This window comes from Emiliania huxleyi (genome assembly GCF_000372725.1).
Source record: "Emiliania huxleyi CCMP1516 unplaced genomic scaffold EMIHUscaffold_57, whole genome shotgun sequence".
Classification (NCBI taxonomy): domain Eukaryota; phylum Haptophyta; order Isochrysidales; family Noelaerhabdaceae; genus Emiliania; species Emiliania huxleyi.
In genome coordinates, this window is record NW_005197722.1 from 320,154 (window position 1) to 338,207 (window position 18,054).

Genomic DNA, 18,054 nt, shown 5'->3' on the forward strand with positions numbered 1-18,054 from the left:
AGTGGAGAGGAGGCGAGCGAGGATTTAAAAATGTATTCTCCCTCTCTCTCTCTCTCTGTAAACTCTCACACAACATCTCTCTCTCTGTCTCTCTCTCTCTCTCTCTCTCTCTCTCTCTCTCTCTCTCTCTCTCTCTCTCTCTCTCTCTCTCTCTCTCTCTCTCTCATGTCTCAAAATCTCTCTCTCAGATGTCAGAAGGAGAAGCGGAGCACAACAAAAATCCCCTTTCCTTGGCCTTTGCAGCCAAGCCTACAGGGCACCTAATAAATAAATAGAGCAGACATCTCCAGGAGAGATGGGCGACGCACGAACACAGAGGGACAGTGCGCACCCCGCCACGGCTGCCTGGTGCCCAAGGAGAGCCCAAAAGTGCGCTGCACGTCGAGCCCCAACCACACCCGCCCGACACATGCTGTGCCACTATTGCATCGGCACTTGAGGCAAACCCCACTTTGGGACCTATTTGAGACGGTGTGACGGCACTCACAGGGCACGGGAAGCTCTCCCGCCGCGTCTGCGTGGCCCGCCCGACCCGCGGGGAACGGCGCGCGCCCCTCCCGGCGGAGCTGGGTGCGGCAGACGGGCCCACGGGTCGGTTCCGGGCCGATTTGGGGCCGTTCTGTGTAGTTGTGGGTCAAAATCGAGCTACACAGTTAAAAATCTCGCCCCCACGGATGATACTTTTTGATTTTTCTAGCCACGATCATCGCCCGGGCCCGTGAGGCCATGGGAACGCCCTCGGATTGTACAGCACCCTCCACTAGCCACAACCGCGGGCCCTCAACCGCGTATCGGTGAGGCGGCAAAATAGCCTTCAGACGCTGTCTCGTCGTTATAAATCGGCCAATCTGGCCCCTTTGCCACAAGTTTTGCTTTGGGACGCACCGTAGCATGGTGGAGTCGAGATCCGGCGCGCAACCATCAAAAGTATCATCCATCGGGCCGGGCTAGACCTGCCACCGGAGGCGCGCAAAATGGAGGCGATTTTGTGGTGGTAAAGCGAAAGATGGCCAGAACGGGGCGCCACGCGCTCGGGAGCGCTCGCCACTCGCAGGCCAACTCCTCCCCAGCACGGTGCGTGCGTGCGCTCAGGTTGAACTCGATGCCGCGACTTCACAGCCTCCGCCGTGAAGCTTCCAGCACGTCGACGGCGGACGCTTTTCGGCGCCATGGTTTTGGCGCAGCGCTCGCCGGCTGTCATCCCAGTCCATGGTCGCTCCACAACGATTCCCAGGCGTGCCCGCACGCTCCTCAGGGGAGTGGGCACGCCTCTTGCTATCCTGAAGCGCGCGTCAAGCCCGCTCGACCGTGAGCTTGCTCAGCGAACAGTTTTTCAACAGACGTTGAGCGACGGGCGTGAATCTCCCACACACTCGCCAACTCCTGACTGAGCAGGCCTAGTACCCACGTGATAGCCCCACTGATCCATCCCATGCGATCAAGCGCCGCTCGGACCCCATCTTCGAGCAGGATTCCTCGCGGCAACACAACTCGGCGCTCTCGATGTGCGCGCTAGGCAGTCTCGACGCCGATTTCTGCCGAGCGTGCACGACTCGTAGGCGTACCGGCGTGCCGCTGGCATACTACGCGACGGTGGAGGCGCGTGGGCTTGCTCATAAGGCATGCATCTGTCGGAGAGCGTGCCGCAAGACCTGATGTGCCTCCGCTCCGGTGTGAGGCAGTTCGATTGATCCCGCCCAGCGACCTCTACGTGACGATTGAGGACTGCTCTTCCCCTTCGGCCGAGCCTCCAGTCCCTGCCACCGTGCACTGGCGCCAGCGAGCTGCATTTACATCCCGCACGCGCGATCGGCAGTCGAGTTACAACCCGCAGCTGTGCTGTGTGCGCGCGCACTCGAAACGTGGTTCGGCGATCTCTCGGCGACCACTCGTCGACTCGCGCTCAGACGCGAGGTGCGTGCTCGCCTGCCTCCCCCGGGAAGGACTCGGCCATTTTCAGCGAGATCTGTGGAATCATCCTCACCACCCTGTCCTCACGCCACCCAACCCGTCCCGCTGCTGCCATGCTGGGACATGAGTGCAATATTTGTGCTGCCCTCGCCATCCGACGCGTGTGCTCCGCTCCCCACAGGCGAGGATCGCCGTCGCGCACCAACACGCTTCGTCTGGGAGGCGCGCGGCGCGACCCGCGTTGCGAGAGCGTCGGCGGAGCCCGCGTGCCGGCCCTCACTGGGACCGCCGCCGGGGCCCAGAGGGCGCAGATTCGGCCCCCCTGGGTCAAAGAGGGCGGTTCTGACACCGCCAAGCGGTGCTTTCGTGGACCCCACGAGCTCGCGTTCATCCGTTCAAAAATATTTATTTACCCGCAGTTTGCCTCAAGTGCATCGGTATCCGCCTCGATGGCCTCCCCGTACAGCGCGCCGCGGGTCCGCGCTGGACCGCGCACACACTTGCTGGCTCTGGGCTCACGCGTCGCTCCCAAGCGCTTTGTGCGCGACCACCAAGCTGCCTTGGCCGCCACTCCTCCAACTCCCTACTGCCGCATCACTGGTGGCCTGCAGCCGCCGCATACAACCTCGCTCGCGCCGCCTGTCACGCCTGTCACGCCTGTCGTCACACTCCTGTCCACAGATGCGCGATGGTGCCTCACCGACCGCGACAACCAGGCCTCGTGTTACGCATCGCCATCCGCACCTTCGCTTCCGCAGACGCTCAGCCGGATCGTCGTTAGCTTCCGCAGACCGACTTCCGAGCGGGCGCGTTCTAGGTGTGACGCTCGGTCACACACCCAACTCACCAGGGTAAGCTAAGACTGGCTTGAGCCCTCCGCCGAGCGCGTGTGACCACCGCCCGGCGGCCCGCGGTACGATTCGGTCCTGCCACCTCTCGACCCGGTTCCCGTACTGTAGGTGAATTATTGCGGTTTCGCCGATCGCCTCCGCCCTCTCCGCCGCCGTCGTCGCCCGCCGTCGCCTCCGCCCTCGCCGTCGCACCCTCACCGCTGCCGCCGTCGGCCTCGCCCTCCCCGCCGCCGTCGGTCTTGCCGTCGCCGCCTCCGTCCGTGTCGCTGTCGCCGTCTCCGCCGTCGGTCTCCTCGCCTTCGCCGTCCGTGTCGCTCCCGCCGTCCGTGTCGCCGTCGCCGCCCGGCCCCGCCGTCGGTCTCGACTTCGCCGCGCCTCCGTGCTCCGTGTCGCCGTCGCCGCCTCCGTCCGTGTCGCCGTGTCGCCGCTGCCTTCTTCCGTCTCGCCCTCCCCGCCGCCGGTCTCGCCTTTGCCGCCTCTGTCCATGTGTCGCCGTCGCCGCCGTCGGTCTCGCTACCTTTCGCCGCCTCCGTCCTTGTCGCTGTCGCCGCCGCCGCCGTTGGAATCGCTCTCCCCGCCGCCGTTCGTGTCGCTTTCGCCGCCTCCGTCCGTGTCGCCGTCGCCGCTGCCTTCCTCCGTCTCGCCCTCCCCGCCGCCGGTCTCGCCTGCCGTCGCCGTCGCCGCCGTCGGTCTCGCTTTCGCCGCCTCCGCCGTCGGTTTCGCCTTTGCCGCCTGCTCCGTCCGTGTCGCCGTCGCCGCCGTCACGATTCGGCGTACACACAGTTTGCACATCTGCAAGTTCTTCTTGATGTACACGGCGGTCCCGGTAATTAGCGGGCGACTCAAGGCATCGACGCTCTCGCCGAAGCCCCTGAGCTTGCCGCCGTTTATTCGGCGCAATGGCCGGCGTTAAGCTCGAACCCGGGCGCAGCCGAGGCCGTTTCTTTCAGAGACAAGTCTGCGCTCCGAGAGGCGACCGGGGGGCGCCCTGCGACCAACCTTTTTCACTTAACAGTACTGGCCGGGGTTTCGAAGATAGTGCTAAAATGGATATCTGGAGGAGAATGGCATCTAATTTCGCGGACCTGCCCGACCCGTTTAACAATCTTCTACGGCTGTTGCTGCTTAATGTGCATGTGGCTCTACGTCAGCCGTCCCGGGCAATTTGTGACCCGTCTACGGCCGTTGGCTGCCCCGCTGCGCGTTCGTTCGCAGTAATCTGGCTTAGTTCAGAGAGGTCGGGGCGTCTCTATGCTTGTCACAGCGCGGCGCTGGCCTGCACATGGCGGGCATGTAGTCGAATCAATCACAATCAATCATTCATCCGCCCGACATTGCACCGGATTTTGATATTAGTGGCAAAAGTGCGGAACCGAAAATGGCGTTTAATTTCGCGCACCTGCTGTCCGCCGCCTGCGGCGGCGCTGCGCGCCACGCAAGGCGCCTGCGGCCCCATGTCTGCCTTTTTTTGTTGTGGGGCAGCACGGAAAAATTACCGATTTTCGTAACAATCGCCTCGCCGCTCCACAATGCCTTTCTCCGTTGCCTCCAGCCGCGCGGCGCCATCGTCCTCGATCCAGTGCCGGCCTGTGACAAGCTTGGCAGCTCGCGGATCGATGATCGCCACGAGCTGCTGCCCGGCGACCGCCGCTCGCCTTCGACGACAGTCGTAACAATCGGCGGTGAGCGGCACCTCCTTGGCCCAGCACCGGTGTTATCACGTCTCAGCTGCTTCATTGCCATGTCCAGTTATGGCGGAGACGCGCTGATAGCATTCCTGTGCACGCAGTTGGACCTGCACGGCCATCGGGTGCGTGGCGCAAAAAGACCTGTTTGCGCTGTCTTCGATACAGCGGCTACATGCGCTGCTGCGCGTGCCTGTGACGCACACATGTTGATCACATCCATATACCTCACTAACATACAGCTGGCGAGCCTTGCACCCCTCGTCTGGCCATGCTGTGTATCATCTCACCGTATGCAGCCGTATACGCCCACGGTGCTCACAAGGTCGGGCGTCACGGTGCTCGTGGCAAGCATCTCCGTCACTCTTGTGACTTGTGGGCTTGGTGGTGTTGCCTCCGGTGCTACTGCTGGCTAGGGTGCCAATGGCGCGACGGGAGGCGGCCATTCATTGGCGCCACTACAGCCAGGAACTGGCGCGACCTCGCCGTGGAGCTCGCCAAAGAGGGCTCCGCGGGATCGCGGTCTGCTCCTCGCGGCAAGAAGGGCAAGGCGCAGGCCAAGGGCAGGGAGCGGGCGAAGCATGCGGCTTGGCGGGAGGCAGTCCGCTTCGTGGCGGTGAGCCAGGATGGCGCCGGCGCCTTCCTCAACGCCATCCCCATGCGGGATGATATGCGAATGGAGACTTGGGCGATGCGGATCTCGGTGCAGCGCCGCCTGGGTCTCCCCCTCAACGTGGCCTGCCAGGCCGCGGCGGCGGGCAAGAAGACTCGGAATGGGAAGACCCACGACGAGTATGGCGACGCTGCTGTCAACGTTACGTACCGCAGCAGGGCCACAACACCAGACACAAGTACACGCTTCGACGCCTCATCCTCGCCCTACGCGCCGCGTGGGGCACCGCTGTGCGAATGGAGCCGAAAGCCCACCTCGGTCAGAGTTACAACAAACAACCCGACGTGAACGCGGACAACATTGGCAAGGACGGCACGCACTATTGGGCCCTACTGCGAGGAGGGGGAGGGGGGGAGGGGGGGGGAGGGAGAGGGGGGGGGAGAGGAGATGGGGGGGGGAGGGGGAGGGGTACGGGGGGGGCGGCATGGAGGGGGAGAGGAAGAGCAAGGGCGAGAGAGGGCAAGGAACTGGGCGCTGGCATACCAGGGGGGGCAGGGTGGTGGGCGGCGACCGCCGCATACCGTCCTACGGCGGGGACTATCGCTACGCCAGGGAAGACAAGGGCGTCGAAGTGCAGCTGCTGCTGTTCGAATCGTTCGGCGGGTTCGGAAAGGGGGTCCGTGAGATCCTCCGGAAGGCGGCGAACGTGCTACAGAACAAGCTGACGCGGGCCCAGTACCTCGATGAGGTGACTTGGACCACCAAGAGCTGGCTGGGGCTGCAGAAGCAGCGCATCTCAGTCGTTCTTCACTCACACGGCCATCGCAGAGCAGGTCGTGAATGAGCTTGCCTGTGGCGGGGGTGGGCGGGTGCACGGAGCTAAGTGCCTCGCCACCCTCGCAGGAGTCGCTTAGGCGGCTCCCGTGGTGTACCTGTCGTGCAAGCCCCGCAGAGGTGCGGGCGAGAGGGCGGCCCGAGCCCGAAAGGGCCCGCCCTCGACCTTGCTCTACATGGTAACGGATAAGAAGAGAAACACCCCCGGACCGGGACGCCGGCGGTCGAGTCGGGACACGCTGTGGTTCAGACGTCCCCCCCCTCGACGCAGTCGAGTGACTGACATGAATAGGGAGGAGAAAGTGTCCCCCACATATCACCACAGACGCAGCACAGGGGCTCCAATCCTGTCCGCCGGGGCCTCGGCTAGATCTCCAGTGGGGAGTGCGAGGGCTGGATCGACTGCAGCGAGAGTGTGGGTTGTGGACCGTCGGGATAGCGTGTGGCGTAGATGTTCTCCTGGAAGTAGAGAGGCTGATGTCTCTCGCCCTGCAGGAAGGAGAAACTCGGACGGCAGAGTGAAAACTCCTCCCTGCGGCATGTGCGCAGAACGGGTTGCGCAATGTGCGGCATCGTGTTGAGGGCTCGGGAGGGCAACGACGGCAGCGTTGCCGAGCTTGTACAGGGGCCTCAATCCTGTCCCCGATGGGGTGCGCCTCTCGCCGCGCGCGTAGCAGTCGGCGCGCGGGTAGCCTCAGAGATGCGCAGAGCGAGATGCGGTTATCAGCAAACCAAGCCCTGGGCTTGGATGGGCGCGGCGAAGCCGCGGCGCAGTGGATAGCGTGAAGAACTCGAGATCGCTGGGATCTTGAGCCGCCGCTGCCACGTGCAAGCCCCGCAGAGGTGCGGGCGAGAGGGCGGCCCGAGCCCGAAAGGGCCCGCCCTCGACCTTGCTCTACATGGTAACGGATAAGAAGAGAAACACCCCCGGACCGGGACGCCGGCGGTCGAGTCGGGACACGCTGTGGTTCAGACGCCTGTGTTAGTGCCAGTGCGCGCCAGTCCCGTGCCCAGTGTTGTGCGACGGAGTTCTGTTGTAAAATTCTTTTGAGCTAAGTGCACCGACCGCCCCCGATCGGGAGTGGTGCAGTTCATAGGCGGGGGTGGTGCACGGGGGCGTGCCCCCGGAGCACCGCTCCGGTGTCGGGAGGGGGCCGGGGGGGCTTTCCCACGGGGGCTGCCTTCCCAGGAGCCGGACACATCTTCCCGAGCTAAAAATTCTTCATCACGATGAAGGTGGCTTGACGAAATGGATGACGCCGTCGCGCAACATGACATCCTCGCTGTCGTCGTCCTCTAGGCGACGCGCAGCGCCGCTTTCGCAGGCTGTTTTTGACGGTTTCTACACTTTGTTTTTGTTTTCAGTCTAGGGGGCCCGACCCCCTCACGCCTCAGAGGCGGCGGGTGGGCGCCCACTCACCGAGATATCAAAAACGCTCGGCCCGGGACAGGGTGGTAGCTGTTCTCTCTATCTCCCCTTCTACCTCTTAGCATGAGCTGCGCCCTGTGTGTGTGTCCCAGTGTCCGACCCCTGTTGCGGCGCAACACCTTAAACTTTTACGTTTTAGGCCCTCCTGCCTCCAAATTCGGGTCGGTCGGAGCGTAGCGGAGTGAGTGGGCCCCGAGTTTGAAAAAGGGCGACGGACACGCTTGCGTCCTAGCCTCCAACAACGCCTCCCCGGCGCAGAGGGGCCCCCGGAGGGATGCTCAACCGCTCCACGCCACGCCGGTTTACGGCCGCCATCGAAAATTCTTTATCGCGCCGACAGCCCACGATCGGCTGCTTCGCTCCCCCGGGTCTGATGATCTACATCCTCCTATCATCAAGCGTCCTGTCCTTTGGCCTCGTCCCTGCGATTACGAGATCGAGCCGGCTCAGACGACTGCGCCCTGTGTGCGACGTTTATGCATCGGTCAGCGATCGCGAGGTTGCCGAGTTGCTGTGCGATGCATCCGCCGACGATTGCGACGTGGCCGAGTTGGAGCAACGGCCGATGAGGCTGCCGCCTCCGCGCACTCCTACCCGCGCGGGCTACGTGGCGGACCCTTCCCTCGTGAGCTGGGCTCCCTTTACATACGCGGAGCCGTATGTGCGGCGGTCTGCTGCACGCGATTACGCAAGAACCACCCTCTCGAAGCTGCCACCGCTGCCGCCCCTCCGGGTTGTACTCATGGGTGGCGTAGCGGCCGGCAAAGGAACCATCGCGCCGATGCTCTCGCAGGCCTTTCGGGTGCGCTGCATCGGCGTCGGCGAGCTGCTCCGCGGCGAGACGCGGGCGCGGCGGGCCCGCGGCGTGGAGGTGCGCGGCGGACCGCGAGCCCTCCTCCTATTCGTCCCTTCACCTCGCCCCCATTGAGCAGGCATCGCATGTCATGGCTGCTGGCGTGCTCCTCCCCGACGAGCTGGTGCTGCAGCTCCTCGGGGAGCGGCTCGGCGGCGGCACGGACGCGTCGCGCAACGGCTGGCTCCTGGACGGCTTCCCGAGAACAACGTCTCAGGAGAGAGAGAGAGCGAGCCTCTCCCTCCTGCTGGCCCACATCATCCCTGCTTCGCTCCTGGGCCTCGCTCCCCCGCCCCTGCCGCGTCGCGCCGGCGGCGCTGCGGTGAGCCTCCCAATGCGACCTTCGCCCTCCGCCCGCCGCCCTCCTAGGCGGAGGCGTTGGTCGGCGGTAGCTGGGCCGAGCTGCGGCCGGACGCGGTCGTGTTGGTGGAGCGGCCAGACGAGCTGGCGCGAGAATTTGCGCTCGGCCGCTGCTGCGATTCGGCGACGGGGCAGACGTACCACCCAGTCTACGCGCCCGCGCCCGCCGAGATCTGCGAGCGGCTCGTGTGGCGCGTCGACGACACGAGCGACGCGCTCAACCGGCGCCTCTCGGACCACAAGCGGTCAGTCGAGGCGATCGTGGGCGTTTTCGAGAGCGCGGGCATACCGCTGCGCCGCTTCGACAACGCGCGCAGCGAGCTCGAGACGTTCGGCGAAGTTGCGGACTTCCTCCGGAGTGTGGCCATGGGGAAGCTCGAGGCTGCGCGCAGCGATTTGGCGGGCGGGAGGGGGAGGAAGATGAGCTTGGATGAGGTGGGGGCCGCGATGCAGCCTTCGCCGGCGGACCCGGCCGACGTGGCGCCCTACTGCTTCCTCGACGAGGACGAGGAGGAGTGCCTCTCTCGCTTCCAGCGCGAGCGGCGGCGCAGCGCGCCCGACGACGTCGACGCATTTTGCGGCGCCGGCGAGTCAGAGGGCGAGTGCGTCATCCGGTGAGGGGCACTGCCCAGACGCTTCCGAGACGCTTCCGAGACGCTTCCGAGACACCTCCAGCTCTCCCCTCTTCCCTGTTGGGCCCCGCTGCCCCGCCCCCAATCGACGGGCCTGACCCTCCAGCGGCCGCTCCGCTCGCGCCGCGACGCTGCCTCGTCCAATCGCGGGCGCTGCGACACGTCCGCAGGTACAAGGAGGAGGCGGGGCGTGGGGAGCTCTTGGCGGCGGTGCAGCGGTGCAACTCGTACGCGCTTCGCGAGTTCACGCCGCTGCTGGTCGGCGACGAGCAGGTCGGCTGGCTCAACCCGACAGTTCTCGAGGTGCACCTCCCCATACCCCTCCCCCACACCCGCCCACCCACCGTCAACGTGCTTCACCTTCCAGGCATCACAAAGCTCAGCCTTCCCCAGGCGCTCACCACGCAGCTCGCCGTCGGCCGCGCGTGCGAGCTCGTCGAGGCGAGCATGCTGCGCAGCGAGGCGGCCGCGGCGGCCGCCGGCCAGTGCGAGAACGGGTTCGCCGTGCGGATCGCTCCCGGCGCGAGCGGCGCCAAGGAGCGGTCGGAGTTTGCGGCCGCGCTTGTGGAGGAGAGTCCGCAGACGACGGGGGGTCGCTTCGGCGCTCCATGATGGCAGCCACGTGCGACCCATAGGAGCTAGTGGAGGACGGCGTCATCCCGCGCTCCAAGCTGCGGCACGAGCTGCAGGACGTGCACCCCTTCTCGGCCGGATTCGTCGCCGCGGGCGGCGGCGTGGCGCCGGTGCTCCGCATGGAGCGCGCCTCGATGATCTATTTTGGAGTGCCGTCCTACGGTGTGCACGTGAATGGGTGGGTGCGCGACCCGAGGCGGCCTTCCTCGCGCGAGCCCTCTGCGATGTGGGTCGCGACGCGCTCCATGTCCAAGGCGACCTACCCCGGGCTGCTCGACCAGATGGTCGCCGGCGGCCAGCCCACGGCCCTCACGTTCGACGAGAACGTGCGCAAGGAGTGCGAGGAGGAGGCGAGTCTACCGCCGGAGGTGATCGCCGCCATCGAGCCGGCCGGGTCAGTGTCGTATCGGTATGCGACGCCCAAGGGACTGTCGACCAAGGTGCGATCTGGTCCCTCTCTCCGCCTTCTCCTCCCTTGTCAATCCTTCTGAACCCTTGTCGCTCCTTCTCACTCCCTGCTCTCTACGCAAGGTGCTGATGACCCACGACGTCGAGATGCCGCAGGGGCTGCAGGTCGCCACTTACCGACACGTCATGGACACTCCCCAGACAACCCCTGGACTTTCCTCACCTCCTCTGCCCTTCGAGTGGGGCTCCTGCCCATCTGGAGGACGTGGAGATGCGGCGATGGCCCACCCTTGGCCCACACTAGCGCGTCGCTCACCTTGCGCTCACGTCCCGCTTTCAGCCTTTATGCTCCGACGGCGAGGTGGAGCAGTTCCGCCTCCTGCCCATCGCCGAGGTCCTGCGCTCGCTGCGGGAGGATTTGCCGGTGTGGAAGCCAAACTCTGCGCTCGTCGCGATTGACTTTCTCGTTCGGCATCGCCTCGTGAGCGAGTCGGAGCCAGGTTACGCCGAGCTCGTCCGGCTGCTTCGTCAGAGAGTGTCGTAAAGCCCTGCACGACGCTCTCGCGGGGGGATCCTCGGTCGCTCCTCGCTGTCCCTGCGGTCGAGCCTGCGAGATACCAGATACGTATAACGCGGCGCGCGGGCCCCGCTCTCTAGCTCTCTTCTGTTTTCAGGCGTCGCGTGCACCCCAGACGCAGTGACAAAATATGATAAAACATTTGAGAGCCACATTGGTCCTCACAGTTTACGTCTCTGTTCCACTATCCACATATCTGGACATGTTGAATTCTATATTTCTAAAAAAAGATAAGTGCGGCTTGCAAGCTTCGCCGGCGGCAAGTGCATTAGCCCTGCATTGGCCCCTCCGCTCCTACCCGCCGCGGCGCTGATGCTGCGCCGGCGCCGCCAGGGTGCGACGCCTGGTCTTGGGTGTGGGGTGGGGGGGGGGGGGGGCAGCGGCCCTTCATCGCGGCCTCGCGCGGTCCGGATCGATGCCGCGCGCGCGCAGCTGGTCTCGGATCGAGTCCGAAGTTGCAAAGTCCTTCGCGCGCTTCGCCTCCAGCCACCGGTCCAGCTGTGCCTCGGTTGCGGCGTCGTACTCTTGCCGTGGCCGCTTGGCGCCCGCCGCCGGGCCCTGGGCGAAACCGCCGCCGTACCCCCCTATCGGAGGGCCTCCGTACCCTCCAGGGTAGCCGTACCCGCCGGGTGGGGGGCCCCCGTAGGGCGGCGGCGGCCTGTAGCCGTACCCGCCGCCGCCGTACCCGCCGCCGCCGTACCCGCCGCCGTAGCCGCCGCCACTGCCGCCGCCGCCGCCGCCGCCCTGAGGGAACACCTATGTGGCGAAAGGGGAGTGACGCCACCGTTGTTGAGGGAGACTCGGTGGCACGGGTGCCACGCACGTCGCGCGGACGGGCGCGGTCCGGATCGACCCCCGCGGCGCGTAGCTTCTCGCGGATTGCGTCGGCCGTCACAAAGTCTTTCGCACGTTTAGCGTTGACCCACTTGTCGAGCTCCACGTCCACGTTGATCCCGCTGGAGGAAGAGGTGCCCCTCTGGTCGGCAGGCAGGAGGGCAAGCACGCGCTCGCAGAGCTCGCGCGCCGCAGCTGCAGCCGAAGGCTCCGACAGCACCGCCGAACCAGCATCCTCGCACGCCTCGGCCGCAGAGCGGAGCATGCCGATGCAGGAGGGCTCGCTGGGCGCGGCGGCGGGCGAGCTGTCCGGCGCGGGGGCGTGCAGCGTGTGCGCGTCGGTATCGGCGGACTGAGGCGGCGAGGCGTCCGTCGCGGGGGCACTCTGAGCTGGCGTCTCCATGGTGACCCTGAAAATAACGTGGGATTTTGTTGTCAGTAAGCGCGGGTGTGCCTTGTTCCACCGGGTTAAGCCACACTAAAATTTAGCCCGCGCTAACCCGCGCTTACCGAAGGACTCACTAACGTGTGGGCTACTCGCAGCGGCGCTGTGGGAATAGGATCGCGGGTGGCGTGGAGCGGTTGAGCATCCCTCTGGGGTATAGGCTCGCAGGAGCCGTCCGTCGCCCGTTTCAAACTCGGGGCCCACTCCGCTACGCTCCGACCCAAATTTGGAGGGCCGCCTAAAAGTTTAAGGTGTTGCTAGTGTTGCTGCGCAAAAGGTAGGGAAGCTAGTAGGGTGCCCACAGGCTCCAGCTCAGGTCAGAGGGCCCAGCCACTCGTCGGTTGGGTGTAAACAAGCATCCCCGAGTGGCTTCAAACCAAACAGGGTGTGAATAGAGCTGTCTTGATGGTGCTGAGGACGAAGCCACCTCAAACTTTGATGAAGCCGCGAGTTTTGACCGCGCAAGATAAAAGGGTGGCTAAGGGCTCTGCCCGCAAGGCGCCCGCGTCGCAGACGCGGTACCATTGACAAATCTGCGATATACCCCCACACGAGCAAATAGCAAAATCCGAATACCGTGCACGAACTGCGTGATGTGGGCCGTGCAAGCCTTCAGCTGGTGCCAACACGGATGGATTTGCCGACGGGCAAGCGTCTCATTGGCGCCCCCCCCCCCCCCCTAAGCAGCCCGTCGATGCAGGTGGCCCGCGCGGCCACGGCCGCAACGACGCGTCGCCGGCGGCGCTCACTCGAGCCCGAGCCCTCCGCGACGGCAACGCCAGGTCGTCGCGTCCGCCCCGCCAGCCCTTGAGCACGCCTCCCGCATACCGATGACTGCACTCGGCGTCCACCGGCGGGGGACCATGGAGGAGCGGTCAGCAGTCTCGACTGCTCCACCGGCTCCTCCACAGGCTCTCGCCGTCGGCCCCGGCGCGCTGCGACGGCGCGCCGCCGGCTCCCACCGCGGCGTCCGAGCTGGAGGGAAAGGTGACGCACCTGATGGAGCTGCTCAAGGCGCATCAGTCGCGGGACGCGGAGGCGTCGCGGCTGCAGCAAGCGCTGCAGTGCCAGGAGGAGGCGGACGCCGCCAAGCTCGTCGAGCTGATGCGACGGCAGGAGGCGGCGAGCGCGGCGGCGGTCGAGGAGGCCAAGGCTGCGATCGAGGCGCAGCTGGTCGAGCGATTCCGCGAGGAGCAGGCGGCGGCGGCGGAGGCGCACTCAGCGCAGCTGCAGCAGCTGAGCGCGGAGCACTCGACGCAGCTGCAGCAGGCAGCGGCCCTCCTGGAGGCGCAGGCGCGCGAGAAGTTTGAGACGGCGGTCGCGCACGAGAGGGTGATTGGAGCAGGCGGTGCTCGCAGAGAGGCTGGTGAGCGGAACCTCTCCCCTCCCGCCTCCCCGCCCGCCTTCCCTCCCGCCTCCCGCCTCGACTCCCCTGCCTCACTCCTCCCGACCCATCCCTCACTCCTCACTCCGCCCGCCTCTCCTCTCCCCTCCCTCCTCCCCTCCTCCCCTCCCCCTCCCCTCTCCTCCTCCCCTCCCCCCCTCCCCATTCCCCCTTCCTCTCGCCTCGCGCCCAGCCCAGCCCCGCCACCTCACCGCCCTCCCAGGCGTATCTCTCCGCCCTCAAGCAGCTCGAGCTCGACGTCGACGTGCTCACACGCGTCCTGGCGCCTACTGTATACTTGATGCAGAGCTTTCCGACGTCATTGTGTTTGCCGCTCCGCGCTCGACGCCTGCCTGTGACGGCGGAGTTGACGCCTCCGACGGTCGTAGCGGCGTGGCTGAGGGCGGCGGTGGAGGCGCCCGATAGCGCGGTGAGGATGGTCTCATGGGTCTAGCAAACCATAGACGACACCAAGAGAACGCGAGGTAAAACCCGACGGCTATGGATGGTAAAAGGCGGCGGTAAAACCCATCCACACGGGTTTCGGTGGGTTGGATGGGAGGTAGAATGTCTACCTACCGCACCCCCCCCAATGTCGCTGGGCGGGATCGGCCCGCAGAGGCGGCATTGATCAGTTCCCCCCATGCACCGCGCGAGCTCGCGCGTTGGAGGCGTGGTCGACGCTGCGCTTGAGCTTCTCCTTGGGGACCCATTTCGTCAAGAAATCGGCGGGCATGAGGTCGTCGGTGATCTTGACGACGCGGCACTCGCCGTCGGCCATGCGGCGCTGCAGCGTGTGGTAGCGGCGCAGGAAGTGGCGCGAGCGCGAGGCGGATTTGGCGTTGTTGGCGACGAGGACGTTTGCCTTGTTGTCCGAGAGGATGACGGTCGGTCCGGTCGGCGGGGCGCCGAGGGCGACGAGGACCTCGCGGGCGTATGCGACGAGCTCGCCCGCTTTGGCGCTGGCGATGGCCTCGCTCTCGTGTGAGGAGTCGACGACGAGGCCGATCTTCTTGACGCTGTGCATGACGGCAGCGCCAAAGCAGGTGAGCAGCACGCCATAGAGGTCGAGGTCGCCGTTCCAGGTGGCGTCGGCGGCGGCGACGAGCTCGGTGGGCGCGTGCGAGTCGAGCCCGGCGATGTGCGCGCTCATGCGGCCCTGCAACTCGGCCTCCGCGTCTAGCCCGCCGTACGTGATGCCGTCGTGCTTGCGGTCGTAGGCGGTGCAGAGCGCGGCGCGCGCTACCTCGTAGGCCTCGGGCGGCGGCGCCGACATGACGCACGAGAGGCGGTGGAGGACGAGGGAGAGTCGCGGCTGGACACGCTCGACGAATTTGAGGTGGCCGATGATGCTCTGTGTGCGCACTTGCTGGGGCGACAGCTTGCCGTCGCGGTCGGCGAGCTTGAGCGAGTCGGCGGCGTCGGCGAGGCGCTTGCCGCTGAGGACGGTCGGACGCTCGCCGCGGAGGAGCTCGGGCATGTGCTCGCGTGCGGCCTCGATGATCTTCTGCGGCATGGACAGCGTGAGGGTGCGCCGCTCGCGGTCGCGCTCGAGCTTGAAGCCGGCGAAGGAGGTGGGCGAGTAGTCGACCTTGACCTCGTCGTTGAAAGCGGCCTTCAGCGCGGCGATGGTGGCGTCGGTGATGGTGGTGCCGTTCACCTCGGAGATGAGGAAGTCGTCGACGATCGTGATCATGCGGGCCTCTCCGTGCTCCCCATGGAAAAAGAACATCGCGGGGACACCCGGGCACGGCACCCACCCTAGGCCTTTGATGGTGTCATTGAACGTGCACTCCCACTCGTAGCCAGCGCACTCCTCGCCCCAGAGAGGTGAACAGAGCTCGATGCACAGCTCGGTCCCGTCCTCGTCGGTCATGGGTAGCGTGGACGGGAGCGCCATGTAGCCGACGGGCCCCTGTCGCTTGCCCTTGACATAGGCGTTCCCGACGTCTCCCTTGGTCAGGTGGGCATCGACGGCGGCGGCGTGTCCGACGAACAGCTTGGCGGTCAAGTCGTCGACAACGGTAGAGGTAGCCGGGACGCCCGACGGTGGTAGGCCGGCGCGGGCGCGTTGGACTTTGGCGAAGCCGCCGTCGGCGGAGTGCCGTGACTTGAACGGGTCGTGTTGGTCGAGGCCTCCGGTCGCCTGGTCGATCTTGATCTTGCGCGCTGTGACGCAGCGCTGGATCGGCACGCCCGCGGCCGCGGGGACGGTGACGGGCACGAGGCGGTTGCCGGGGACGCGGAGGATGCAGTCGAGGGCCTTGCGGTCGGCGGCCTCCCATTGCGTCCGCTCGGGCGATTCGCGCAGCTCCTTCTTGTTGGCGGGTACGCGGAAGATCTGCTTCACGCCGAGCGGCGTGACGACGTCGACGAGGCGCTGCGTCGCCTTGAGGCACTCGGCTGGCATTGGGGCGCCGGCGGCATGGCGGGAGAGGGCGCGGAGGCACTCGGCTGAGGCGGGGCTGCCGGCGGCCTTGTGGAGACAGGTGCGGCTGGTGTCGAGGCGCTCGGCGGACGCGCACTCGAAGGGCGCGGCGCCGTCGCCGAGGATGGCGTACAGCGCAGCGTTGTAGGCGTCGACGTGCGTGCCGCTGGTGGTGCACTCGAGGGCCGCCTCGGCGACGCTGGCGGCGCGCTGGAGGCGGGCCTGGTAGCGGCGTCAGCAGCGGCGGCGGCGGCGGCGGCTCGGGCAGCGGCTGCAGCGTTGGCGTCGGCGGCGTTGGTCTCGGCGCGTCCGCTGCTGACGAGGCTGGCGATGTAGCCGCTGTATGCGTCAAAGGAGCGCCACGGGGACCAGTTCGTGTACCGCCACTCGTTGATCTTGTCCTCGATAGCCTCCCGCTTGCCGCTCAGCTCGGCGGGGAGCTTGTCGGCGATGGCGCGGTAGACGTCGAGCGTATTGCGGCAGCGGTCGCTGAGCATGCCGAACTCGCTGGCGATCTGCGTGACGGCGAGCAGCGCCTCGTCGTTGCCCATGCCCATGAAGAGGGGCTTGCTGTCGTCGAAGGCTTGCTCGGCCTGCGTCATGGCGGCGCCTGGCTCGTGGCGTGCGAGGGCGGCGATGCGGAGGAGCGTGGTGACGCCTTGTGCCTCGGCATACAGGTCGTTGCTCTCGGGGCGGCGTAAGAAGAGCTCGACGGCGGCGGCGGAGCGGTCGAGGCAGCTGCCGATGGCGTCAGCGAGCCACGTGTCGGCCTCGAGCAGAGCGCTGTCGCCTGCTGCGATGTCGGCGACGAGCTGGCTGCGAGTCCCGCTGGCCCAGAAGCCGTGGAGCCGGCGGAAGATTTCGCCTCTGCGATACGCCTTCCTCCACAAGCGGTTGATGAAGGGGACGATGTCGGTCTTGACGAGCTTCGTCTTGAGCTCGTTAACCTCGGCCGCCGAAAGCGCCTTGAATGACTTGCGGCTGGCAGAGGTGGCGCCGGAGACGCTGGCGCAGTTGAGGAGCGTCCGTAGTTCATCGACGGTGACATTGGCAGGGGCGGAGCCGGCGGGATGTGGGGGCGCGGCGCCGGCACCAGGCGTAGGCGCTGGAGGCGGCACTGGCGCGGGCGGCGGCTGTGGCGCTGCTGGTGGCATCCAGGCCTGAGACGGGTACGTGCCTGCGCCTCCGCAGAGGGGCGGGATGGCGCCGTATGCACCGGCGGGTTGCGGGTAGCAGTAGGCCTGCTGCTCCCACTGGGCAGGGTGGATGGAGCCTCCTGGCTGAGCCATGCCCTGCATGAAGGGGGGCAATGCCGGGTCCATTATGCACTGCTGCGGCATGCCGTACTGTTGCTGCGGCGAATACATAGCGGGCTGCGAGCACAGCTGGCCGGCGCTGGCGCAGAAGGGCTGGCTGAAGAAGGGCTGTGGGGCTCCACACCCGCCATGCATATGCAGTTGCTGGGCCGGCGGGACCGGCTGCATCGGCATTGCGCATTGGCTGTGCGATGCCGCACCACATTGCGATGGTGATGCGTAGGAGCCGGCGGGCGGCACGTGCCCGACGGGTGGCTCGTGCCCAGTCGTCCCTGGTGGCGGGCCGGTGGGCAGTGGCGGCAGCTGCTGCGGTGGCGGCCGCAGCACTGGTGGCGGCGGCCGCATGGCAGGCGCTGAGCCTGCGGGTGGATTGGCGTGTTGGGCTGGCGCTGGACCGCGATCAGAGCTGATACCATGTGACGGCGGAGTTGACGCCTCCGACGGTCGTAGCGGCGTGGCTGAGGGCGGCGGTGGAGGCGCCCGATAGCGCGGTGAGGATGGTCTCATGGGTCTAGCAAACCATAGACGACACCAAGAGAACGCGAGGTAAAACCCGACGGCTATGGATGGTAAAAGGCGGCGGTAAAACCCATCCACACGGGTTTCGGTGGGTTGGATGGGAGGTAGAATGTCTACCTACCGCACTGCCGCCGCGCGCGCCCGCGCGCCACCCCTTTTGCGCAGCAACACCTTAAATTTCATGGCCCTCCAAATTCGGGTCGGAGCGTAGCGGAGTGGGCCCCGAGTTTGAAAACGGCGACGGACGCTTGCGTCCTAGCCGCCAACAACGCCTCCCCGGCGCAGAGGGGCCCCCGGAGGGATGCTCAACCGCTCCACGCCACGCCGCTTGCGGCGGTCCTA

General features: G+C 66.3%; 3 protein-coding genes across 3 annotated transcripts; 2 read left to right on the forward strand and 1 right to left on the reverse strand.

The window, feature by feature from the left end:
* Positions 1-7,597: 7,597 nt before the first annotated feature.
* Positions 7,598-11,099, forward strand: EMIHUDRAFT_213367 (hypothetical protein; the record flags this gene model as incomplete). The annotated part of the gene is made up of 11 exons (XM_005765001.1): positions 7,598-8,125; positions 8,256-8,300; positions 8,546-9,150; positions 9,339-9,471; positions 9,706-9,732; positions 9,804-9,983; positions 10,056-10,241; positions 10,333-10,374; positions 10,514-10,709; positions 10,884-10,943; positions 11,017-11,099. The coding sequence occupies 11 exons, from the start codon at positions 7,598-7,600 to the stop codon at positions 11,097-11,099; spliced, it is 2,085 nt and encodes a 694-aa protein (XP_005765058.1).
* A 74-nt stretch (positions 11,100-11,173) lies between these two features.
* On the reverse strand, positions 11,174-12,023 carry EMIHUDRAFT_213368 (hypothetical protein; the record flags this gene model as incomplete). The annotated part of the gene is made up of 2 exons (XM_005765002.1): positions 11,174-11,344; positions 11,571-12,023. 2 exons carry the CDS (start codon positions 12,021-12,023, stop codon positions 11,174-11,176), a joined length of 624 nt encoding a protein of 207 aa, XP_005765059.1.
* Positions 12,024-12,750: 727 nt separating this feature from the next.
* Positions 12,751-17,926, forward strand: EMIHUDRAFT_437292 (hypothetical protein; the record flags this gene model as incomplete). Its single annotated transcript, XM_005765003.1, has 4 exons — positions 12,751-12,847; positions 12,977-13,431; positions 13,673-13,798; positions 17,838-17,926. Exons 2-4 carry the CDS (start codon positions 13,065-13,067, stop codon positions 17,921-17,923), a joined length of 579 nt encoding a protein of 192 aa, XP_005765060.1. The 5' UTR covers positions 12,751-12,847; positions 12,977-13,064.
* Between the last annotated feature and the right edge of the window lie 128 nt (positions 17,927-18,054).